Source organism: Gigantopelta aegis, chromosome 8 (genome assembly GCF_016097555.1).
Source record: "Gigantopelta aegis isolate Gae_Host chromosome 8, Gae_host_genome, whole genome shotgun sequence".
Lineage (NCBI taxonomy): Eukaryota > Metazoa > Mollusca > Gastropoda > Neomphalida > Peltospiridae > Gigantopelta > Gigantopelta aegis.
Genome location: NC_054706.1, coordinates 17,069,317 through 17,096,532, shown reverse-complemented (window position 1 = coordinate 17,096,532; position 27,216 = coordinate 17,069,317). Strand labels below are relative to the sequence as shown.

The 27,216-nt window shown below is 39.0% G+C and overlaps 1 protein-coding gene across 1 annotated transcript; it reads right to left on the bottom strand.

The window, feature by feature from the left end:
- Window positions 1–543: 543 nt before the first annotated feature.
- LOC121380143 (trypsin-like) lies at window positions 544–25,656 on the bottom strand. The gene is made up of 7 exons (XM_041508929.1): window positions 25,576–25,656; window positions 13,338–13,531; window positions 9,375–9,472; window positions 3,222–3,499; window positions 2,103–2,242; window positions 1,710–1,776; window positions 544–713 (listed from the first exon to the last, which is right to left on the bottom strand). Exons 1-7 carry the CDS (start codon window positions 25,613–25,615, stop codon window positions 610–612), a joined length of 921 nt encoding a protein of 306 aa, XP_041364863.1. The 5' UTR covers window positions 25,616–25,656; the 3' UTR covers window positions 544–609.
- Window positions 25,657–27,216: the final 1,560 nt, after the last annotated feature.

Here is a 27,216-nt window from a genome sequence, read left to right as displayed (position 1 = left end):
CAGTTTTCTGCCGTCTGCCATTTTGGTTTTTTATGGAATATTCTTCAAGAGGGGTGAAAGCCTACAAAGTATGTGACATAATTAATATAAAATCAATGCTCTTTAGTGGTATATTTAAAGAAACAAAAAATAATTTAAAAAATTAATATGACGTCATCAGGTTTGTTTTTATATCATAACATGTTATGACGTTGCTAGATTAAATCATATCCTTTCACCCCTCTTGGAGAATATTCCATAAAAAGTCAAAATGGCAGCCGGCACAAAATTACATGCTTTTTGCCCTGAGCGATCTCGGCGAAGTCGATATTGGTGACATGGTTATCATTTAGTATGTGGAATCTGTGTCATTGAAATGGTTTTTCCTAGATTTCTGTCTATACCAGTTGTGGTGCACTGGCTAGAACGAGAAATAGCCCAATGGGTCCACCGTCGAGGATCGATCCTAGACCGACCGCGCATCAGGCGGGCACTTTACCACTGGGCTATGTCCCGCCCCTATGAGAGAAAAAAGAAAAGAACACAAAACAAAAAGAGTTTAAAACTTGTCCAGAGCTCTTTTAATACGAAACTATCATCCTGCTGAACAGCATGTGTCCGTCTGCAACATCAGGCATCTATGATGCCACCTATCCAGGTGAGAAACGTGGTAACCCTTGCATAGATTCCTGGATAGCCAGCTCTAGCACAGCCATTTCCCCAGCTCACAATACCTGTGGAGAGAATCCATTCTTTACTCAACATCACTGGCTAGTGTCAAAGTTAAACGTTCATGTTTTGTCCAGAAACCAATTATTGCGTATTCTAACTGGACGCAAAGCTATGTGAGCGATTATTTTAGAAATCATTAATTTCAATCGTCGCATCCTAACTGCACGCGTACGATGCAACATATTTATCTGTCGCGCCTTACGCGTGCGGTTAGTATACGGCGATTGAAAACAATGATTTCTAAAATAATTGCACGCGTCTGGTTAGGATACAGCTTAACTGGATGCGAGTGATTATTTTAGAAATCATTGACTTCAATCGCTGTATCCTAACCACACGCATGTAGCGCGGTAGATAAATATAACGCATCGCACGCAACCAGTTAGGATGCGGCGATTGAAATCAATGATTTCTACAATAATCGCTCGCGTCTGGTTAGGGTACAGCTTTAGAGGGTGGGTGACCTAAGGTGAGCAGGTGATTTTCAGCAATTTAAAAGAAATTCACAACATCTGTAGAATATTTGCTTTTTCATTTCTACTCTTTCTTTCTGTCTTTTTTTTTTTTTCTTTCTTTCTTTCTTGTTTGTTTTTTGTTGTTAAATTGTTACATAATTAAGTTTTGTTTCTGGATTAAAAAAAGAAAATATTCTTATATTCTTGTAAAAATGTTTGTAATTGTGAAATGCCCCCAACTAATAGCTGCAAGTGAAATATTCTGCTGTTTTACCAGTAAAATGTACTTGTGTTAACTACAAATTAACGTATTGGCTTCCTCAGTAATTCTGTTCTATACTCTTGTAGATATGTGGGTCATAATGAGAGTTCCCAATAAACGGAAAACAATTTTTTTAATTCATAATAATGAAATTATTTTATTGTAATTTTTTTTATGAGCATGTTGGTCAATGTTTAAAAATTGAAAAAAAAATTTGGTTACTTTGTAAACTTATTGCAGCCTCTTTAATACTGAAATGTCCCCAAAATCTGATAAATTACCATAAAGTTCATTCCTTCCACCCCTGTTTTCATGATCCGCTTGGAATAAAGGTCCACCACTGTCGCCCTGGAAGGTAAGAAGATAAACATTAACAAGAATATAACTGGCGAATACTACATGAGTGGTCATTAGATATACCATTTATCCTACGTGTGGTTTCAAAATATTTTGAATGAGCAACTGTGAGTTGAAGATACACACATCTCTTGCACACATATGCATGCACGTATATGCTCTCAAACACACGCGCGCACACACACACACACACACACACAGACAGACCCACGCACACACACACACACACAGACCCACGCACATGCACACACACAGACCCCCCCCCCCCCCCACACACACACACACATTATGTCCAAATAAAAACAAGAAAAGAGTACCTGACATGAGTCAACTCCGCCCGACAGAACTCCAGCACAGATCATTGTGCTTGCCTTGTATTCATTACCATAGGCCTTCGTGCACTCATTGTCCTCAAGTATGGGCTTCTCGGCAACCTGTAGAATGCTGGGCGTGCTTCCTGGAATGAATAAAACAGGACATTCTGTAACTAAAGGTATCTTACCAGGGTCGGGATCTAGCTTAGCACTGGCGTAGAAAGCGGGCAGGAAGGGGGGGGGGGGGGGGAGGGCGGCAAGGAAAACATGTGCCCCCACTTTTCTTGCTACAGTAGCAGCAACAATGGTTCATATATATATATGTGTGTGTGTGTGTATGTGTGTGTGTATATATGTGTGTGTGTGTGTGCGTGCGCGCGCGCCTCACTTTTTGGCACCTTTCTACGCCACCGTTAAGTCAGTAGAGTGCTCGCCCGAGGTGCATTGTTCTCTAGTATGGGCTTTTCAAGTAGCTTTCTAGAATGAATAAAGAAGAGGACATTCTGTAACTAAAGGTATCTTATTAGTGTCAGGATCTAGCTTAGTCAGTAGAGCGCTTGTCTGAGGTTCTTCAGTCGAAGAATCAAGTCCCCTTGGTGGACCAATTCACTGATTTTTTCCAGTACCCCATAACTTGTATATCGAAGGCCATTGTCTGTGCTGTCCTGTCTGTGGAACAATGTATATAAAAGACCCTTTGCTGCATATGGGGAAATGTAGCAGGTTTTTTTTTAAGACTATATGTTAATATTACAGTATATTTGACATCCAATAGTCAACGATTAAATAATGTGTTTTAGTGGTGTCATTAAACAAAACTAACTGTTATTAGGAAATGAAATTTTGTTTTAAAGAAAACCAGCTTATTGTAAATTACAGCTACTTGGTTCTGACTTGTGGTTGTTATTTTGACACGTATGTGTGTGTGTGTGTGTGAGAGAGAGAGAGAGAGAGAGAGAGAGAGAGAGAGAGAGAGAGAGAGAGAGAGAGAGAGAGAGAGAGAGAGGTGGTGTATGGGGGCAGGAGAGGGATAGAGAGGGAGGAGTGGAGAAAGAGAGATTGGGAGATTCTTAACAAAAATTTTATCATAAAGAGTTTTTCAGTGCAACAAAATTCATTTACCTCCCTCCGTTGTTGTGCCCCAACCAGACACTTTTACAATCGTTCCCACGTCCGGGTCTGACACGGGCAGACATATTGGTTTGATTCCTCTCAGCGAGGTGTTGACGGCCTGCTTCGACACGTCCAGTTCCAGGACGACGGCGTCGTTTTCCAGGGTGTTCGTGTCGTAGTTGGGGTGCACGTCCACCTTGGTGTACGAGAACTCCTGTACCTCGGGCTCACTCGCGTCCTTGTTGTACACTCCGAGTCGGGCGGAAAACCGGTTTAGTGGATAGCCGCTTTAAACAGGAAAAGAGAGAATATTTTTTTATTATACACGCACACGCACGCACACACACACATACACACACACACACACACACACAAACACGTATATATATATATATGTGTGTGTATGTATGTATGTATGTATGTATGTATGTACTGATATATGAATATCTATATATTGTATGTATGTCGAGGATGACGATTACATACATAGATATTAACACACTGGCATAGGCAATAATTAAATCCTTTCTGGCATCAAAAATTGTCCCAACCGTTGCTGGGACTCGAACCTATGGCACCGAATCGCCAGCAAATTGCAGATTTTCCCACGATACCTTCTGAGCTATTGAGGCCAGCATAAAAAGGATGCTATTTAATTCAGCCATATGCATGGGGCCTACAAGTTACGCGGTCGATCCCGCTTACGTGCATGAAACAGTGGGCAGACCTGGCATGTATGTATGTATGTATGTATGTATGTAGGGGCGGAACGTAGCCCAATGGTAAAGCGCTCGGTTGATGCGCGGTCGGTTTGGGATCGATCCCCGTCGGTGGGCCCATTAGGCTATTTCTCGTTTCAGCCAGTGCACCACGACTGATATATCAAAGGCCGTGATATGTGCTATTCTGTCTGTGTGATGATGGTGCATATGGGGGACCCCTTGCTGCGTTGGGAAAATGTGGCGGGTTTCCTCTGAAGACTACGTGTCAGAATTACCAAATGTTTGCCCATATATAATATTGCCCATATATAATACAGTGGCGTAGGAAGGTGCCAAAAAGTGTGTGTGTGGGGGGCATACTTTTAGATTTACACACTTTTACACTATTATAAAGCAAATACACACACACACACACACACACACACACACACACACACACACACACACACACACGCAGGCACACGTACATGTATATATAACACAACCAGGACCAGATGATAGATGATACTATATCAAGTATAATGACACGTTTTATAAACTGATTCCCTTACATTCCGCATGTCATTCCAATAAAATAATGCTTAAAAAAAAAAATATATATATCAAACCAACATACGCACAAAAACATATGGAAGCAATATTTCATCCTGTGTGTTGAGTTAATAAATATACAGACATTATGATTATGATTATGATATATGTGTGTGTTCTTAAAAATAAATGTCAGTGTGTCACTTTAGTATCTTACAAATTGAAGTTGATATCTTAAGAAGTAATTTTAAATAATAAATGAACAATCAAAGAAAGAAAAAACAAAAGTAATCTTTTACACACACGCACACACACACACACACACACACACACACACACACACACACACACACACACATATATATATATCCACCCAATCATACTCTAACTGACATTAAAGTGCCTCGCGACTTCTCGTTGACTGTGCTCAACCTGTATCCGACCTGCTCCATTGCCCTTCTCAACATTAGTCAAAACACGACGCGCACGCCCACTCACACACACACACACACACACACACACACACACACACACACACACACACACAGAGTGAAACCCAACCTAACGACAACCCCGGTTCTAAAACCACCCTGCTATAAATCGTTATCGTTATATTTTTAACATGCTCGTATACCACTAAGGTTTCGATCATGTCCACCCCGGGTTCGACCTCTGGAGGCCAGGGGCCCAATCCGGGGCAGAAATTACTTAGGTCAATTTTGAAATTAAGCCAATGGAGGTATGGGGGCTTTAAAATTATTTTTTTGATGCGCCATTTCTAATAAAAAAAATAAAATAATAATAATAATAATTTTAATTATACTTTTTGATCGCCATTTTTGATAGGGCATTTCTAAACTTAAAGAATATATATGCCATACAGAGCTCTCTAAGTTTCTGCTATAAAGATTAATATTTTAGTCAGACCCAATAGTTGGTTTTAATACATTTTTACCCACAAAATGCGACGACAGAATTTAGCTGACATGTAACACAAGCGACAAACCATAAATAATGCGGTAAAATATTGTCTAATTAAATTGTCCTCGCCATGGTGTTTAAATTAATATGTTTCCCAAACAATAGACGATAAATAGAGTTATGTTTATGTAGCTGATAAAACAAAGGTATTTTCGTATTAGCAAACAATTGAGCTACAAATTAACATGTTATGGTTAATTTGTGGAATGTGACCCAAACGTCACACGTTTTTATTACCTTTGGGCAGTGGGCACCCTATCACGTCGGGGGGAGGGGAGGGGAGGGGAGGGGAGGGGTTGCTAATATTTTTTGTGTCACAATTAAGCTTGACAATTGATTATTATTGCAGTTCCATGCCAATAAACCGTCATCACCTATTTATTTTATCAGCTGAGGCATTGTTGACGACATTCGGGAAGGAGGGTGGGACGTAAAATACGCAATCAATATTTACAAACAATCATCATTCTGAATATTCGTAATTCGATATAAGAACCATCCCACTATTAAGACCAGTTTTAATAAGCTCCGCATATATACATACATACATACATACATACATACATACACACACACACACACACACATATAGAGATATTCATACATCAATACATACTAGCCAGTGCCAGGTCTGCCCACTGTTTCGTGCACATAAGCGGGATCGACCGCGTAGATGGTAGGCCCCATGCATGTGGTTGAGTTAAAGAGCATCCTTTTTATGGATGCCTCGATAGCTCAGAGCGCATCGTGGTTAGTCTCGCAATTTGCGGGCGATTCGGTGCCACAGGTTCAAGTCCCAGCAACGGCATGGGACAATTTGTGAGGCCAGAAAGGATTTAATTATCCCCTGTGCCAGTGCGTTAATATCTATGCATGTAATAGTCAACCTCGACATACATACAATATATAGATATTAATACATCAATACATACATACATACATACATACATACTACATTTCATTGACCATGACAATTTGTCTTAACAAAACTCGTTCGACATCAACTTTGCTCACCGTAACATTGTAATGACTGGTATATGCATCAGGTTATTCCGTTATACCTATAATATTATCAAAAAGAGTTGCCATATCAAATAGCAACAAAAGAGTTAATGCCTATCAAAAATAATCGATTTTTATATACACCGTCATAGATGGCTTAAGAATGCACAAACAAAAAACACACCACCTTTAACACAAACATAAAATACACCACCTTGAACACACACCACCTTGAACACAAACATCAAATACGCCACCTTGAACACAAACATAAATACGCCACCTTGAACACAAACATAAAATACACCACCTTAAACGCAGACATAAAATACACCACCTTGAACACACACTACCTTGAACACAAACATAAAATACACCACCTTGAACACAGACATAAAATACACCACCTTGAACACAAACATAAAATACACCACGTTGAACATAAACATAAAATATACCACCTTGAACACAAACATAAAATATACCACCTTGAACACAAACATTACCCAGTCGGCGAAATTTATTTTAAAAGCTGCGTTGAATAGCATGATTTCAAAGGATGCATGACTTCACTCCTTGTGGAATAGCTACTTGTGGAAGTGATCTAAAGCTTCGGGTTTTTTTTCACTAGTCAATGTCTGTACCATCTAAATGTAGCCTTTCTGGTGAATTATGAGCATCGAAGTCTTCAGGTTTAATAGGCTTAAATGTTTCAGACAGAATTTTGATATCTGTTGCAACCCTTGATATTATAGCTTTATCAAATGGATTCCTGGCGAATGGTGAAAAATGGATTTCAGTTTGTGTGATTAAAATTAGCTATATAATGACATACAGATTAATACAGAGAAACATTTTTTTTTTTTTAGAAAATTACCTCTCTACTAAAACTTATTTTCTGACCTTAAACTACTCTGCAAAACAGATCTAGATACATACACCTATTATAAAAGCATGGTTACGTTTGGTGCCCTCGGATAGTAGCCTACCAGTTGGTCAAATTTAAGGTCTCAGCTCACGGAATAAATGGGTTCACCGGCGGGGATGTTTTTGGGAAAAGTGCATATAAAACATATCTTGCTGCTAATGAAAAAAAATGCATACTACTCAAAACAAGTTATGGGTCAATAGTTTATTGGACCGAATTTGTTATATTACTGTATATAAATGTCGTATAATGTTTTCTTTAATTACAAAACATATTGATGTAAACGGATCTTAAACAAAATGTGTTAAAAATATGGTGGTCAATTTGATAGCCTTCGTTAACAATCAACATATTGAAAAACAAAAGTCACACAAGCGAGGCTGAGTTTAGTAGCGAGTATAAGCACCTCTTGCGTTGAGAAATGCATCACAACGACATCGCATGCTGTTGACCGACCGCTGGAAGAAAGCCTGTGGTATTGCTTGTCATTCTTTCACCCGGTCGGCGATAAACTCTTATACTAGCATCGTTGAACTGTAGTGCGAATCGAGACTCATCAGTAAACACAACTCTATTCCACTGTTGACGTGTCCAGCGACGATGACGTCTACGCCAGTCACGATGAGCGACTCGATGGCGTGGCAGGAGGGAAGGTCGAACTGCTTGACGTCGACTACGCAAGTTTTGTTATGTACCGATCATGGCGATTTGTGGTTGATCTTGGTCGGCCAGAACGGGGACGTGTTTGAAGCAAATTAGTGGTTTGAAAACGCTGCCATAATCGCCCAATGACACTTTAACTAACATAACGCCTCTGTGCAACATTTCTTTGTGAATTTCCATCGTGAAGCCAGTCAAGAGGCCTACCTCTGTCTTCTAAAATCATGTTCCTGTGAGGCATAATGAATTTCCAACTTGTACCAAACTAATGTGTTGACCGTATTTTGAGTGAAAATTACGCACATGCAACAACAATTGCAAGTGTAATTCAAGTTTAGAAAAATTAACCACCTACACAAATGATATTGCTGCGTGTATTCGATACGAAATGGGGGATATTTTCGCGTTATTGTTGTTAATTTTATCAGGACCACCGGCGCCACAAATATAAACATCAAGGGTTGTTTTCTGCATTCACTTATTAGTCACAGACATCGTATTCAGTGTCACAACAGTTAAAATTCTATTGCGTTCGGTATACTGGTACTATGGCGAAATGCATTTACATATGAAATATATTTACTGACCCTTAACTTGTTTGGAGTAATATATCATGCTACTGTGTCACAGCGATCACGTGCTTCATATCCAATAGCCAATGATTAATAAATCAGTGTGCTCCAGTGATGATGTTGAGCAAAATACACTTTTCCATTTAATGTAATTAGAGAATAACTAACGAGCTACGAGGAATTACGGATTATCTGTCCCGAGTGAATTAATGTTTTACAGCATTAATTCACGAGGGACAGATAATCCGTAATTCCTCGTAGTGAGTTGGTTATTCTCTTTATTACCCATTGTCAATCTTTAACGATTTTAAAAGTATATTTACGTTCTCGCTGCTGTAACAACTAACAAGCTCTACCAGCCATAACAATATATTCATACGCGCCGTTACCGGTGCACACACAACAGTATTCACCAAAGAATAGTCCCAAAAAAACCCAGTCAAAATAATAAAATAAAAACATTTTTAAACATTTGTACATATATTTTGATTTTTAATTCCGTAAATGTTCGTATCGTAAAAAAATATTTGAAGTTCGTAGTAATAGTTTGACCGATGAATGGAATCATGAATGAACAAAACGTAGTCCCGGCAGTATGTAATTGCCAATCAAATCTCGTCTTTTTAAAGCCAGCCAATCACCGACTGTAGAAGCAATCTGCACACTGTGCAGAGATCGAAAAAATATTACCCCGTATATTTGAGCCCATATGGGTAATAATCAAGAATACAACATGTTTAATAAAGATAATTATAAAGATTCTTACTCAAAACAGTGGGCAGCACTGATAACAAAGAATTTCCCAGTTTTGCCTTGGACCAAAGCGCCGCCGCAATCATGATTTCCGTTGTACAATGACTGAACCTAGAAAACAAAAGGCACAAAACCAACAAATAAATAAATAAAAGGAGTCATCTTATAACAAACAAGTAAACAAGCAAACAAATGAGTAATTATACACACACTATGTAAGACGCCCCCACGTCGCACGTCCCACTGGCTGAATCCTAGATGTACTATCTAATCACCAAAATAAAGGAAGGAAGGAAGGAAATGTTTTGTTTTACGACGCACTCAACACAATTTATTTACGGTTATATGGCGTCAGACATATGGTTAAGGACCACACAGATATATAGAGAGGAAACCCGCTGTCGCCACTTCATGGGCTACTCTTTTCAATTAGCAGCAAGGGATCTTTTATATGCACCATCCCATAGACAGGATAGCACACACCACGCTGGCTGGAGCGAGAAATAGCCCAATACGGCCACTGACGGGGATCGATCCTAACCGACCGCGCATCAAGCGAGCGCTTTACCACTGGGCTACGTCCCGCCCCCTCACCAAAATAAAATGCTTATTGTATTGTGCTTCTTGTGCGTCCTTTGGTCTAATTCTATTCAAGTAACACTGGCCAGGCCCATATGAATCGGGAGGGGAGGGGCTGTGCCCCCAACCTACTTGAGGACGAAAATGTATAGGTTTTCAGCAAACTCTTAAATTAAAAAATATGTTAGAGACTGTGCATCCATATTTAGAGATTGAGCCCCTCCCCCTCAATATCGTCTAACTATTGTCTATATACATGTATATACAAATGCACACACACACACACACACACACACACACACACACACACACACACACACACACATATAGTCAAAAGCTAAAGGTGTTTGGTCCTCTTGTAACGTCTATGTATGTATTGATGTATGAATATCTATATATTGTTTGTATGTCGAGGTTGACGATTACATACATAGATATTAACACACTGGCGCAGAGGATAATTAAATCCTTTCTGGCACCGAATTGCCCGCAAATTGCAGACTTGCCACGATACCTTCTGAGCTATTGTGTGTGTGTGTGTGTGTGTGTATGGCCGACTGCATAAAGCACCCTCAAACAAAAACTACACAAGTTCGATCTCGAGTATATTCTTTAATCCATGATTATAACATGTATATATGATATAGAGAGTTGGCCCCAAACGTCTCTTTTCAGATATTCTCTCTCTCTCTGTGAACTATCTTTCACCACAGTCACTCTGATAACATCACACATATCTGACCAATATTGGCAGACCATTACTGTCCTGGGTTCCTTAAGACAGCCCCAGTGACAGTGTTTACTATATATTAATGTCCCAAGTGATAAAGAGAAATAAACCTCGGACGCCTTAGTGGTGTTTATGCATGTTTGGTATAATAAAAGATTATGCTGGGTGCTTTAGTTGAATCCCTCACATATGTATGTATATAATATTTTAGTTTTCATAAGTAATTGTGAGAAAAGTTATTTATGAGTGTAGAATTACGTACAGTTTTTACAGCCCTCTACATTGCAACCGATTTGGTCGCATACGCTACCATGTTTTTTACTTGGCGACTAAAACATTTCATACTATCTATATAAGAATACAAGTAGGATCCCCCATCTGGCTCCTAGATGGAACAGTTAAAGGCATATTGTCACAGACCACTGACATATTTAATGGTCTAACAAAGTATTACCTGAACAAACATTATTTGATTTGTCCCTAAATGTACTTCATTCAACCATCTTCATAACCACCATCTTCATAACCACCATACTCCATTTATTAATGATATTTTGTACAAATAATTGAATTATGGCAATGGTCCATAATTCAAAAACTAAAATTGACAAGAGGGTGACATGGATTTCATTCCATCATGGTTCAGTTAAAGTGATGCGATAGCTAGATTTGTTTTCCAACAATTAATGTAATTTTTATTTATTATCCATTTTTAGAGACATACGGTCCTTAAATCCGTGCCAGTATGTCTTTAACGTAGAGGGCTGTGTAACAAATGGTGTAACAAATGTTTTCAACACAGCCCATTAAGAAACTTTCTAAAAATCTTATTTGGTGACGTGTGAAAAAAAAAGTAAAGTTTGTTTTATTTAACGACGCCACTAGAGCACATTGATTTTTTATCTTATCATCGGCTATTGGACGTCAAACATATGGTCATTCTAACACTGTTTTTTAGAGGAAACCCGCTGTCGCCACATAGGCTACTCTTTTACGATAGGCAGCAAGAGATCTTTTATTTGCGCTTCCCACAGACAGGATAGCACAAACCATGGCCTTTGTTGAACCAGTTTTGGATCACTGGTCGGTGCAAGTGGTTTACACCTACCCATTGAGCCTTGCGGAGCACTCACTCAGGGTTTGGAGTCGATATCTAGATTAAAAATCCCATGCCTCGACTGGGATCCGAACCCAGTACCTACCAGCCTGTAGACCGATGGCCGGTACGTGTGAAAAATACATGTGTTCATGATCAGGTGAAGTTTACTGAATTATCACACGTCCAGATTCCAGACCATTAAATAAAGTTAACGTTTGTTTTGTTTAACGACACCACTAGAGCACAATGATTTATTAATAATCGGCTATTGGATGTCAAACATTTGTAATTCTGACACAACTGTCTATTACGGAAAACCGCTACATTTTTCTTTTGGCAGCAAAGAATCTTTGACATGCACCTTCTCATAGACAAGACATTACATACCACAACCTTCAATATACCAGCCGTGGGGCACTGATTGGAACGAGAAAAACCCAATCAGAGGGAAAGACTATTAAATAGGATGCATTTTAAAATATACTTACAAAAAGCCAACATCACCAAAGGTCATGCGCGCTACACAGTCACACTGTTTTGAAACATTAGGACGATCAAGAATACAAAACTAGGATGTAGAGATTAATGTTCTATAGTCTGTCCCATCATTCTATAAACATGTTTTTTTTTTATATAAATAATTTCAGTTTGGTTTCACTTGAGAAGAAAAGTAAACGTGTTTTAGAAATAACAAAAAAACAAAACAAAAAACAAAAACAAAAAACAAACCCAAACAAACAAACAACAACAATAAAATAACAACACTATTTTTTTGTGCAATTTACAAATCAATCCGCTCAGAAGTACAGAACTTGTAGTAAGTTCCATAGTATGAAAAAAGGCGTTCCCTGTGTGATGGAAGTAGAAAACAATCGGCTCAGAAATAAATAACTTGTAGTAAATTCCATAGTATGAAAAAAGGCGTTCCCTGTGTGATGGAAGTAGAAAACAATCGGCTCAGAAATAAATAACTTGTAGTAAATTCCATAGTATGAAAAAAGGCGTTCCCTGTGGGATGGAAGTAGAAAACAATCGGCTCAGAAATAAATAACTTGTAGTAAATTCCATAGTATGAAAAAAGGCGTTCCCTGTGTGACTGCCTATACGCAATAAACAGTAAGATTCATCTAGAGGTACAGTATGTGGGTGGCTTTTTTTTAAGAGCACGATATTATAATTAAGGTGAGGCGAAATTTAAACCCAGGGGCGGGTGCAGACGTTTCCTTATTTTACTTTCATCTTTTAAAAAAAAGAAAAAAGAAAATGGCACCTACAGTTGTTCAAAGTACACTAACATGCAATTTATGTAGAAAGTCCAGGGTTCAGACTTACTAACTAACTAACTAACTAACTAAATAAAATAAATGAAATAGCAAAATAATAAAACAAAATAAATAAATAAAATATTTAAAAAAAGAAGACAAAAAACCCTGTCTTCATCCGTTAAATACTGGAATTTCAGGTACTTACAAATCCGTGATTGGGGTTGCGCACCCCCTAGACCATCCCCCCACCCAATAGATCCGCGCCTTAAGGTCATAGCCATGGATTTACACCAGTGATGTTACCTGCCACGGGAACTCGTACTCTGCTGCGTTATCACCCCCAACAATGTGCTTGCCAGGGGAGCGGCGGCGATTCGAAGACGCGAGCCCACACTCCTCGGTTCCTACCCACTGTCGAGGCAGTCCGTGCGTCTGTACTGATTGAACGCCAGTCGAATGGTGGTGACCATGATTAGAATGGTGTGGCTTAGCAGAAGCTGCGAGTACAAAATGTACAGTGTACATACACAATTGTCATATCTTTATTTATTTTTATTATTTATTAATTTTATTTATTTGTTTAATTAATTAATTAATTAATTTTAATTACATTGTCATCGTTATTATTATTAACTTTTTTTGTTTAATTAATTAATTAATTAATTTCTTTTAATTACATTGTCACCGTTATTATTATTATTATTTGTTTAGTTTTTTTGTTTAATTAATTAATAAATTAATTTATTTTAATTACATTGTCACCGTTACTTAAAGTATAGGATATCATCCCCACTCCATCCCCCACCAAACATATTTATCTAAATTCTTGTAAACTAAAGAAACGATTACAGTTAACATTTCCCCACACATAACGATCGATTATAGTTATATAACCGGTCATCACATAATCGACCATTGCAACGTCAGTATCAAAATTAGTTCCTTAACTTCCGAGACTGGATCGGCCTCGGTGGCGTCGTGGCAGGCCATCGGTCTACTGGCTGGTAGGTACTGGGTTCGGATCCCAGTCGAGGCATGGGGTTTTTAATCCAGATACCGACTCCAAACCCTGAGTGAGTGCTCGGCAAGGCTCAATGGGTAGGTGTACACCACTTGCACCGACCAGTGATACATAACTGGTTCAACAAAGGCCATGGTTTGTGCAATCCTGCCTGTGGGAAGCGCAAATAAAAGATCCCTTGCTGCCTGTCGTAAAAGAGTAGCCTATGTGGCGACAGCGGGTTTCCTCTCAAAATCTGTGTGGTCCTTAACCATATGTCTGACGCCATATAACCGTAAATAAAATGTGTTGAGTGCGTCGTTAAATAAAACATTTCTTTCTTTTCCCGAGACTGGGGCGAGACGTGGTAAAGCGCTCGCTTGATGCGCGGTCGGTTTGGGATCGATTCCAGTCAGTGGGCCCATTGAGATATTTCTCGCTCCAGCCAGTGCACCACGACTGGTACATCAAATGCCGTGGTATGTATTATCCTGTCTATGGGATGGTGCATATAAAAGATCCCTTGCTGCTAATCGAAACGAGTAGCCCATGAAGTGGCGACAGCGGGTTTCCTCCCTCAATATCTATGTGGTCCATAACCATATGTCCGACGCCATATAACGTAAATAAAATGTGTTGAGTGCGTTGTTACATAAACCATTTCCGTCCTTCCTTCCCATGACTACTTAGGAAAAAAGCTTTTCCTTAAAGATACTATGGTTTTCGGCCATCATGGACTCCTAGTTGAATATTTCAAAGTGCTAAGTGCAAAACCAGAAAGTTTAATAATAATATTGTGGGTACCGAAATCTAAGGTTGAGTGCTCTACCGTCCAGGGTGTATTAACCAAACCTGGCTGACTAGTGCGTTAAAACTTTGCGCACGCTAGTATACAAGAAGTAGTGTATGTGCGTGCGTGTTAATGTGCGTGTATGTATGTATGTGCGTCCGTGTGTACGTGTTCGTGTGCGTGTTTGCGTGTGTATGCGTACGTGTTTCCAGTCACGATTGTTTACGGACATTACTATCAGTATGGTTCTATAATTTATACATCAAGGTTTTCTGTGCCATCAACCCAGGGCCGTACCCTAATCAAAATTATAAGGAGGGGGGGGGGGGGGGAGGTACTACTTTTTATAAACAAATGAAACATTATATAAATTAAACCCTGGGATGTGTATACTATTTTCTGGAGTAAGAAATAAAAAGTGAGATTCTCAAGGGGGCAACTGCCCCCCCCCCCCCCCCCGCCGCCCCCCCCCACCCCACCATAACATAAACTATGATTTTCGTGAGATCGTTATAAAACATAAACTATGATTTTCGTGAGATCGTTATAAAACATAAACTATGATTTTCGTGAGATTGTCTATTTCGAACCATATGGTGAATAAAAATACGAAATGTGGCATGGTGAAATATCATCGATAACATGCTGAGTCTTCGCGTGAGATGAAGTTATGTAAAGTTAATTTATACAGTTACTGTGCATAAATTGATATTTTGCTGTGTTCACAACCAGTTCCATTCAGTGGCATATATATTTATGATAATGCTAATAAAGAGCCTTTAAACCATTTTTAAAGTCACTGACTCTAGGTTCCAAATGGAAGTACTTATATGTATCTATCATGTTTCACATGAAGTGCATTTGAAGCTATTAAAAACACGAGGATAACCAGGGAATGTATCTTTAATAACCAAAGATATTTTATACTACCTAATAATTAGGCTCAGTGCCTTTAAAAGACAATAACTGCGTGATTTTGATAATCGCGTATGGCAACAATTTATATTGCCTTATGGCAAATTTATTTATTTATTTGTTTATTTTTATTTTTATATTCAGTTTTAAAAATTATTTTTTAACTGTCCAGAAGAAAATAATACACTATAGCCCTGTTTAATTGTTTAGACCCTAAGGTTTTTGCATATGTTACGTTTACTTGCTATTCAGTCCTTAGCATGGAAAGAAACCCAAACCTGACAGGTTTTATATACAATTCATCATCTAAAATGCACGAAGTTGACTTACTTTCATTTTACAAAACTAAGGCTATTTGCATAACAAAAACATAGTGTGTTTCAAACTAATGTTCTTTTCCACCTTCATTGCGGAATATATTGTACTATAACCTATATTTAAGAAACAATTTGGAAAGTCAATGAACAATTCAGGCGCGGATTCAGGCGGGGAGTCCAGGTGACACGCCACCCCCCCCCCCCCCCCCCCCCCGTCTATTTTTGTCAAACAATATGTTACAGAATACACAAAAAATTATAACTTACCCCATCTACCTGTTCAGAAGCAACAACGGGTTGTGGGACCCCGCTATTAAAAAAAACTTCTGGATCCGCGCCTACTAGGCCATTAATGTAATATACTGATACAAAAATAAATATGTTTGGGTGCTATTGGGGATAAAACACTGTAAAGTAACTATGAGATAGGTTGATACATTATGACTGTTAGGTTGTATGTCCATGAATAATATATAATATTTATTATTTACTAATGCACGGGAAAGTGTTCATCTGGAGGCCACGTTCCCTTTTAGTGAGGGGGTTGGGGTGAGGTCTTAATCTCGTGATGTTCATTGTGACATATTGCACACACACGTGGCCTGAATATTGTATACCTGCGATTGGTGGAGGCATGGTCCTCTGCCCAACCCCACACCCACCTCTGGCTTCGTATGTAGGTGTATTTTATATGGTTTGATATTGATTATCCGTGTTTTGTAATACACGTTTATATTTGTTCAATTGATAGGTTGTTTGATAGTGACTGATAATGAATGCCATGGGGATAACTTGTTTTCAGTGTTAAAGAGTTAATAAATGTATTAAACGTTATATGCTTGGTGGGTAGGGAGAAGCAACTTAATCACTCGACGAACTCATTTCTCCATCACTGACTTCGTTGAGGGAAACTATCATAGGTGATATTTTATTTCTTATAAAACTATTTTACTTTCTGAAATCTTCTTCGATCTTTATTACATGTTTAACGGCGTCAGAGAAGTTTGTAGCTGTGCCAGAGTTCAAACCAAGTGCCAGTTCTTTCCTTACCGTGGCCATTTTACCATCATTATGACGAGCTATGTGCCCTTTTACTTGACTCCAAATCAGTTCTACTGGATTCAGTTCCGAATAACTTGGCGGCCGTCTTAGGCATAAGTGTTCATGGCGTTCGGCAATATCACCAGCAACAAACTGCGATGCACATTTGTTACTTTTTACAAGGTCATAAAGAACTGGTTTTGTCATGCTATTACCAAAAGGTATTTTTCTGGTTCTTAGCCACGACTGTATGTCGTCCTTCTTGGCGTTAAGTGTAGGACATCGTGTTATGTCAGTTATTTTGTTGTGATAGCTTGCATTATCCATGACGATGACTGAAGGCTCTGGTCAAGAAGGCTTAAGTTGTTTTTTCAAACCATTTAACAAAAATATTATGATTCATCTCTCTATGATAGTCTCCGTCTGGTTTTTTAGCTTCAAATACCAAGTTGCAACCATCTATCAGTCCATATTAATTACAGCCAGCATGGCAAATAATACGTTGGTTTCCCTTCCCAGTCATCGAACAGTTTAGTAACTCGATGATTAGCGTCTAATTTAGGCAGGTGATTGGCGGTGCTTGTGCCCGGATGGATATCTGTTCAGCGCTGGGATGTGGTATGGTTAACGTTCACTCACGTCTATCTTGATATACTATTAAATACCCTTGATCTCGTAAACTGGATATTTCATGGAAATAGAAGAGTCTCCTATCTGATATATTGGCGTCCTCAAAAACCACTTTCCCAGTTGCAGAAATATGTTGATATTTAAAATCGAGGTCGTGAAGTGTTCTACGTAATGTTGATGTCGATATGTTGATTCCGCATTCCTCCCTCAAAGCCTAATTAATCTTATGTAATGTAGGTACTTCGCCCTCTCTATAAAATCGGTGTACTCGTCGTCTAATAACATCTTTATCAAACAAATCAATGAGTTTTCGGTCAGGTTCTTCAACAATGCATTATGTGCTCGGATTGGTAGCGTTTATACTTTTTTTTATACTTCTTTTCACTGTTGAAACCGAAACTGGCCTAAGTGCAGCGGCAACTCGTTCGACAATTCGATAAGCGGAATATCTAGGTCTACCACGCTGACATTCGTCTTCAAAATAATCAAAAACGTTCTAATACAGGATTTACATCAACTGAAATGCTTTTCGATTTAAGCTGAGATTACTTTTGTTCGGTTGCATTTGCGGCTCCGTTTGCGGTGCGGTGCGGTTTAATCAAGCCAGCTTGTTCCAGGTGAGAGTGATTCCATTAGTGCGGTCCGTTTGCGTTTAGTCTCCGAAACCGCATGCGCTTATTTCAATCGCTCCGTGGGGCGATTCATCCGTTTCGCCGTGCGATAATTTTAGGGGAATCCCATGTGTAATTTCCCCCCACATGTAGATTAGCACCAAAAGGCTGTATAAACGCATACTTTGCCGTCAAATGGATTCACTCAAAACGTATTGTAAACGCAACCGCAAACGGAGTCGTAAACGCAGCCGCAAACGCAACCGGACAAAAGGAATCTCAGCTTTACCCATATTTTACTCAAATAACAATAATGTATGTGTCACGGGGATTCTATAATTCCCGTAACTGAATAAAACACGATTATCAAAATATCTCTCCTAACTGTATATATATTAGATCTCTCTGTAACAGGCTGTTAAACCCTAGTATGGCTCGTCTCTAGGTATGATCAGAGATACGATCTTATATAAAGTATATGTAATATAGCACGTTTAGTTCACTAGAAACACAACAAAACACAATACACTTTGGAATCTGTATTAACCTACGCTGACAAATGTACAGCCGTAGTAGTTAATTAATAACAACAATAATAACAACCCAGAACTGATCACTTAATTAGTTAATCTCTAGGTGTCTAGTTACACAATATGCGAATCACTTCACCGTGACACAACACCCACACGTGTTATAATTGAGAAACGCTTCTAGGAGAAGTTAATTAATAAAGGAATTACCACTCTATTCCTAACTGGTTAATTTTTAATTAACCCTTACTACTCGTTCAGTAACGTGTGATAATTGAGAAACGCTTCTTGGGGAACTTAATTAATAAAGGAATTACAGCTCTATTCCTAACGGGTTAATTTTTAATTAACCCTAACTACTCATTCAGTAATCTTGTAACACAGAATTAATACTGGTACCTATCACAATAAAGACAATAACCTACAGTTTACCTAGGTCTTCTAGGATGACTGGCTAAGCTTTATATTACCAAATACTCATATAATGTTAGAACAAAAAGTCTACGATTTACTTCGTCAGATGACCGAAGACACTGTCTAAAGAATATTGGTATAATACAGTATTAAAATATTTAAAGTCACATCAATCACATCAAGGTTATACACAGAGCAGAAATAAAATATTTACCAGTCCAAACGGACTACGTTCCCGGGAAGCTTCCTTTTTCGTTCTCCTCATAACTCTAAAAAACTAGCTATTTATTAAAAAAATCAGAAATTCGCCTGGGGGTACAAGGCGGTACCTCCCCCTATCATCTGATTTTCCACCGCGACCAAGCGGTATTATTTCTCTCTGATCGTCAGACTTACTGACGCCATCGTCGCCAAATCACGGTTGTAAAAACCGCACTCGCAGAGGTATTACGTAACTACTTGCCACATGGCCTCCGCACCTGGCTAAGGGTGTGTATTAGGCGTACCGATCGAGGACCGTCGCGCAGAAGTATTACGTAACAAGTGCACACGACCTTCTAAAACAATAAATATCGCCACAGGCGAAAACAAATTAAGAGCATGTACCGTCACACACCCCCACCTCAAAAAGGATATTTCCTCTACTCTAGGAATAGGGAAATATACTACATTAAAACAAAAGGTGCGTTAACCGACGCATACGGGCATTTATAACACATGTAATAATAAGGTGACTACCAGTAATCACACTGAGTCTCTGAGTCCCTGGTATACAAAATAAAATATATATAAACAAAACAGAAATCAAGAATGTCAACACATTATCATAACGTTCAACTTCGGGACAGGGCATCAGCGGTTACATTGGATGTGCCCTTGATATGTCCAATGGTAATTGGGTATTCTTGCAGAGGAAGACTCCATCTCAAAACTCTCTGGTTGGAGGCTTTCATTAGGATGGTCCAGTCCGTCTTCGTCTTCTTGGAACAGCACAGCTCCAGCACCCACGTCACTGGCACCCACAGCTAGATTGAACGGCATTCGGTAGTCTGGTGCTGCCATCACGGGAGACGAGTAGCGCCTCTGCTTGAGACGGTTGAATGACTTCTCGCATTCATCTGACCACTGGGACTTCGTTTCCTTCTTTTTCAGTGGCGCACGTTTTCCAGGTTTTCTCCGATAGGCATGCTGTCGAATCGGTGTAGCGTTGGGTTCCAAGCGCACATCCTGGCTTAAGGTGTTGGTACCCGTTGGAAGGTTCTGACAAAGGGAAACATTGTCTTGTTTCAACGTAGTCAACTTTGCTCGCTGGGGGCTCAAGTCTGCTAGAATCTGGCTGTTGGCCAACTTGACCTCTGCAGTCTTGACGTCATGACAGGAAATTGAGTGTCTCTCAATTTGGACCGGTCTCTCTGGAACTATCGGCAGTCTGTCAAAATAACCTTTTAACAAATTGATGTGACAATACCTACTTTTCCTAACCCTATCAGGAGTGTTTATCACATACCCTGTCTCATTAACCCGTTTGTGCACAACATAGGGCCCGAAATACCTGTTCTGCACAGAACCCCGTTTAATGGAAAGGTACAGCAGCACCTTATCCCCTGGTTTAAATTCCTGACTCTTAGCCTTCCTATCAAACACTGATTTTATTTTGCTCTGAGCATGGCTCAGTTGCTTCCTAGCTAGTTCGGTCGCCGGCAACCTCCTATCCCTAACTCTTTTATTCATCAATACTCTCTCAGTTAACAATGTAGTGCGAACTGCCAACAATTTTGGATCAGCCCCCTGCTCTAGAATTAACTCTTGTCTATTACAAGGTAAATCCCCTCTATCAAACACAACTGGTTCAATTCCCCTCTGCGGGAGATCAACAGGTTCCACCACATTTAATTTGTCAGCTGACTTATCTACCATTTTACTGATAACCTCATCCACTCCAATTTCATGGCTCACACACGTATCAGACAAATCACAAATATCCTCTAGGTCCCGTGCTAACCTACTGGCCATAGCCCTAGTCTTTACACACGCAGGATAACTAATCTCATCAACCTCACACTCTTTTATGGGTAAAGGGCTGTCTTTCATTAACAATTGGTCACATTTCGGCTGACAACACTGACTAGTCAAATCATTACCCAACAAAACTCCTATGTTTTCAACAGGCTAGTCCTTCACAACACCCATAATGACTGGTCCCGTCACAAACTTCGAACACAAGAAAACCTTATGTAACCTGACAACCATATTTTCTCCAGTAACCGAGGTTAAAGCCAAACTGCGTCCTATGTCTGAATTTTCAATACCAGCTAAACACTCTTGCGTGATAAGACTCTGACTACACCCGGTATCTCTATAGACTGATATTGCCTTAGGACTCAATTCTTGTTTGACATCACAAACCATACCAGTGGACACATACGGGTTTACTTTCTCTGCCAAGGGGCTAATCATTAACTCTCTCGCTAACGGAGCTGACCTCACTAAACCGACCACGTGCGCATTATCGCGTTTCCTTTTAAAACAGTCCCCGACAAGATGGTTATCCTTTTTACAGTAACTGCAATGTGGACGAAAGGTTCGTGCATTGGCTGATAATGCAGGCCTATCCTTACTTTGCCCACCAGGAGCATTCCTTGCCTGACTAGCTGACCAACTAGATGACTCTCCCCGATAGCTACTTTCCCGGGAAAATCCTGGCTGAAATTTCTTCTTATCACCCTGTTGTAAAGAGCTACCCTGTACTGCCTGAGCTTTGTGTATTAACACGTAATCATCTGCCACTATGCCTGTCTCCTCTATCTTTTTGACATCACGATCCTCTAAATGAATACGTAAGCTAACTGGTAATCCATTTTTAATGTCCTGTAAGATCAACAACTCCCGTAACTCGGTATATGACTCTACCTGATGAGAAATCACCCATTTATCAAACATCCCTGCCTTCTTAACCACAAACTCACTATAAGACTGACCCTGCGTTTTTCTCAACTCGCTATACCGTAAACGATAATCCTCAGGTCGTAATTCATAAGCCCTCAACACTGCAGCCTTAACTAGGTCGTACTGACTTGCTCGCTCATCACTCATTGAATTATAAGCTATACTAGCCTTCCCCTTAAACTTAGACACGGCTAACAATGTCCACTTAGACTGCGGCCAATTTAGCTGCTTAGCGGCCCGTTCAAAAAGTTGAAAGAACATATCTACCTCCTGGTCATCAAATACCGGCACTGATCTATAAGCCTCCGACATGTTAAACCCATTTCCGGCTTCTCGTCTGACTTCTTCAGTATTCAACTTTAACTCATGTTCCACTTTTAATTTTTCTAACTGGAATTCTCTATCCCTATGTCTATCTTCTCTATCCCTCTCTTCTCTCTCTCTCTCTCTCTCTCTCTCTCTCTCTCTCTCTCTCTCTCTCCTCTCTCTCTCTTCTCTCTCTCTCTCTCTCTCTCTCTCCTCTCTCTCTCTCTCTCTCCTCTCTCTCTCTCTCTCTCTCTCTCTCTCCTCTCTCTCTCTCTCTCTCTCTCTCCTCTCTCTCTCTCTCTCTCTCTCTATCTAATGCACGTTCTTCTCTCTTTCGTACTCAAGTTTTTTAAAAGCTAATTGTTGTTCCACACTTAACTCATTTATCTCTATCTCTGGAACAATCTCACTGTCTTCCATAACAGGCCTATCACCAAAAACTTCCTGGATAATAATTGTCTTTATATCACCTAAGGTTTTAGCTGATGTTAAATCAATTTCTTGCTCACCCGCGATTTCAACTAACTCGGCCTTACGTGCTCGCTTAATCTCCAACTACACTGAGCGTAGGCCTATCCAGCAAATTCTTATCCATGTTTAGATATGACGCACTTAATATTAATTAATTTTCTAGTGAACAACGTTGCTACTTCTAGTTAATTTGTAAAATTAATTTATAAAGCCCCCATTTACAAACAATACTTTTTTTAATATGCCTGTCCCGTTTCAGATCCGGGACGAGCGCCCCAATTTTCTACTCCTGTCACGGGGATTCTATAATTCCCGTAACTGAATAAAACACGATTATCAAAATATCTCTCCTAACTGTATATATATTAGATCTCTCTGTAACAGGCTGTTAAACCCTAGTATGGCTCGTCTCTAGGTATGATCAGAGATACGATCTTATATAAAGTATATGTAATATAGCACGTTTAGTTCACTAGAAACACAACAAAACACAATACACTTTGGAATCTGTATTAACCTACGCTGACAAATGTACAGCCGTAGTAGTTAATTAATAACAACAATAATAACAACCCAGAACTGATCACTTAATTAGTTAATCTCTAGGTGTCTAGTTACACAATATGCGAATCACTTCACCGTGACACAACACCCACACGTGTGATAATTGAGAAACGCTTCTAGGAGAAGTTAATTAATAAAGGAATTACCACTCTATTCCTAACTGGTTAATTTTTAATTAACCCTTACTACTCGTTCAGTAACGTGTGATAATTGAGAAACGCTTCTTGGGGAACTTAATTAATAAAGGAATTACAGCTCTATTCCTAACGGGTTAATTTTTAATTAACCCTAACTACTCATTCAGTAACCTTGTAACACAGAATTAATACTGGTACCTATCACAATAAAGACAATAACCTACAGTTTACCTAGGTCTTTTAGGATGACTGGCTAAGCTTTATATTACCAAATACTCATATAATGTTAGAACAAAAAGTCTACGATTTACTTCGTCAGATGACCGAATACACTGTCTAAAGAATATTGGTATAATACAGTATTAAAATATTTAAAGTCACATCAATCACATCAAGGTTATACACAGAGCAGAAATAAAATATTTACCAGTCCAAACGGACTACGTTCCCGGGAAGCTTCCTTTTTCGTTCTCCTCATAACTCTAAAAAACTAGCTATTTATTATAAAAATCAGAAATTCGCCTTGAGGTACAAGGCGGTACCTCCCCCTATCATCTGATATTTCCACCGCGACCAAGCGGTATTATTTCTCTCTGATCGTCAGACTTACTGACGCCATCGTCGCCAAATCACGGTTGTAAAAACCGCACTCGCAGAGGTATTACGTAACTACTCGCCACATGGCCTCCGCATCTGGCTAAGGGTGTGTATTAGGCGTACCGATCGAGGACCGTCGCGCAGAAGTATTACGTAACAAGTGCACACGACCTTCTAAAACAATAAATATCGCCACAGGCGAAAACAAATTAAGAGCATGTACCGTCACAGTATGGAATGTCCATTAGTACATTTTCTATGAACTTATACACCCTTCTATACATGTATTTCACGTGGTTTACACAATGCTACAACAGAACGTGCAATCATAGACTATACTTCGAAAATAATATGTTATTGACCATCCACTTGATATGTACAAGCAATGTTATCGTATTTTGGACATTCAGGGCCGTGTCCAGGGGATGGGCAAGTGGTGGAATTCCCGAAAAAGTCTGAACAATAGCTTTTTGGTTTACAAAATTGGTTTGCGCATTACAAAAGTACATCCCCCCTCCAAGCACCACCATAAATACTATATATTTGACCACAAGGGATCCCAATTAAAAGAGAAAAAAAATGTTGCCTACCAGACCTAATACTGTGGACTCTGTAACACCCCGACCTTGTGTAAGCTGATTTGTGTTTGTTTCTACACCCCAGTTGTGTTAGGATAGGTACGATATGTAAATATAAAATTTATAAAATAAATTTCAAATAAATAATGTATTGGCAAAATTGATTCAATATACTGCATGGTACATGCCATCGATGCATGTATTTGTACGTATATGTTTAAAGAAAAGGTTAGACAAAGCTGGTACACATTTTGCATTCCAAAACATTCATAACCTTGATTCAATGATACAGGCTATAATGGCCTTCACGTAGCCTCGTATCCGAATTTTTTGTTATGAAAATAGCCTTAGTTATTTATAGGAGAAAGAACCTTCATTCGAAACATACAGATATTTTTGTAAAATGGAAATAAGTCAACCTTGTGCATTTTAGATGATGAATTGTATATAAAACCTGGTCGGGTTTGGGTTTGTTTTTATGCAAATGTATAGAAAACGAGGATTGAATAGGAATTAAACGTAACATTTGCAAAAAACTTAGGGTCTAAACAACTGAACAGGACTAAAATATATGCTTGTGGCTTTTGTTTGGTAAATACAGTCCTTGAACTCGATCTTATATTAATGACTTAAAAGCGACGTTTGTATCCAATTATAAGATTTATCATTTCGAAAACAAAAAACGTAGGCCTACCCAAAACAACCACAGCAAAAATAGCCAACAGTCTCATCATGGCTAAGTGTCTTCGGACTCTGTGGGCTGCGAACTGTGTTATCTGGGTTTGTCCGCATTAAAGAAGGCTTGTCTTATCTGTGTCATACGTTATCTTTCAGTACACGCAGGCTACATACGTACACACATATGTATGTATCTAGAACACGTAAAAGTAATGTCATAATAACTAAATTATAATTGATTAAAGACCTGTTGCAAAGACAAAGCCCTTTTATTTTGGGGTGGTTTTTCTGTTGGTTTTAATTTTCAGTGTGAGGGAGAGGGTGGGTCTTGGGTTTTCTCTATTGCTTTTTATTTTGTTGTTTATTTGTTTTGTTTTTGTTTCTTTTTAAATTACCATTATTGGTAATGCTAGTTAGAACGTCCGCTTGCGGTCAATTGGACATGGACAGAGTATCAATGTAGTCATTACCATTTTAGAGAACCACCCTCTAGGTTGCATAATGACCAAAGTATTTAATAATTTGTTTTGTTTAACGACACCACTAGAGCACATTGATTAATTATTCATCAACTATTGGATGTCAAACAGTTGGTAATTCTGACACGTAGTCATCAGAAGAAACGCGCTACATTTTCCCTAATGCAGCAACGTTTTTTATATGCACTTTCCCATAGACAGGAAAACACATACCACGGCCTTTGACCAGTTGGAATGAGTAAAAATCCAATCAGTTGAATGGATCCATCAAGGTGGTTCCATCCAGCGTCACAAGCACATCACGCGAGCACTCAGCCGACTGAATTAAATTCCGCCCCCCCCCCCCCACCCTAAAGTAATTTTTCTCGTGAAATGTGAAGATTATACCTTGCATTACGTGCCCACAAATAATTACGTTAAAATAATTCCACAATAACCAAATCATCAATATTCAGTATGGTCCCATGTACCAATAGATAATGGATGACGTGGAAGACAACCTTCAAACCTACGAAAACAAAAGTAGGGCAATATGGAACGCTCTTTGGAAAAACAGGCAAGACTTAGTGGATCTTTTCGAACGATATATTGTTTTAAAATGCAGTTATTTCCCGTAGCTCGCTCCCACTTGTTATCTGACACGTGTAACTGATTAAGATATGACATTTCATGGCAGGTCTTACCGGTGGTTTTGTATATCTTTGTCAGAAAATAAATTTTATTATTCAATAACATAAAACCGCTACTTCCTTATGTGGGTGATTCTCCAACTAGGGGTCAAATTGCTGTCCAAACTATTGTGGACTCTACAGATTTAATACTGTATGCATTACCCAGTGTTCCTTGATCATTTATGAAACTTGTTTTTATACATAAATTTTTTTAATATAAACATCTCCAGAATAGATACTGAACATAATCTCTTTTAAAATTGTTATCCCTAACATCTGAGGGGCTTCCTATTTACCTGTCCTAATGCATGGTATCCGGTAAAAACTAGTATTTTAAGTAATTATAACTAGTTCCTTGGGCTCATTGCAGGTTTTAGTGGTGAGAACAGATTTTGAAATTCATGTTTTGAAACTTTCATTCACGTTGTACCAATACTTCTATAATAGAGGCTCTTCGAAGGTCTGTCCTAAATGTTCATCAACTCCGTTACATCAAGCTGTTGCTGC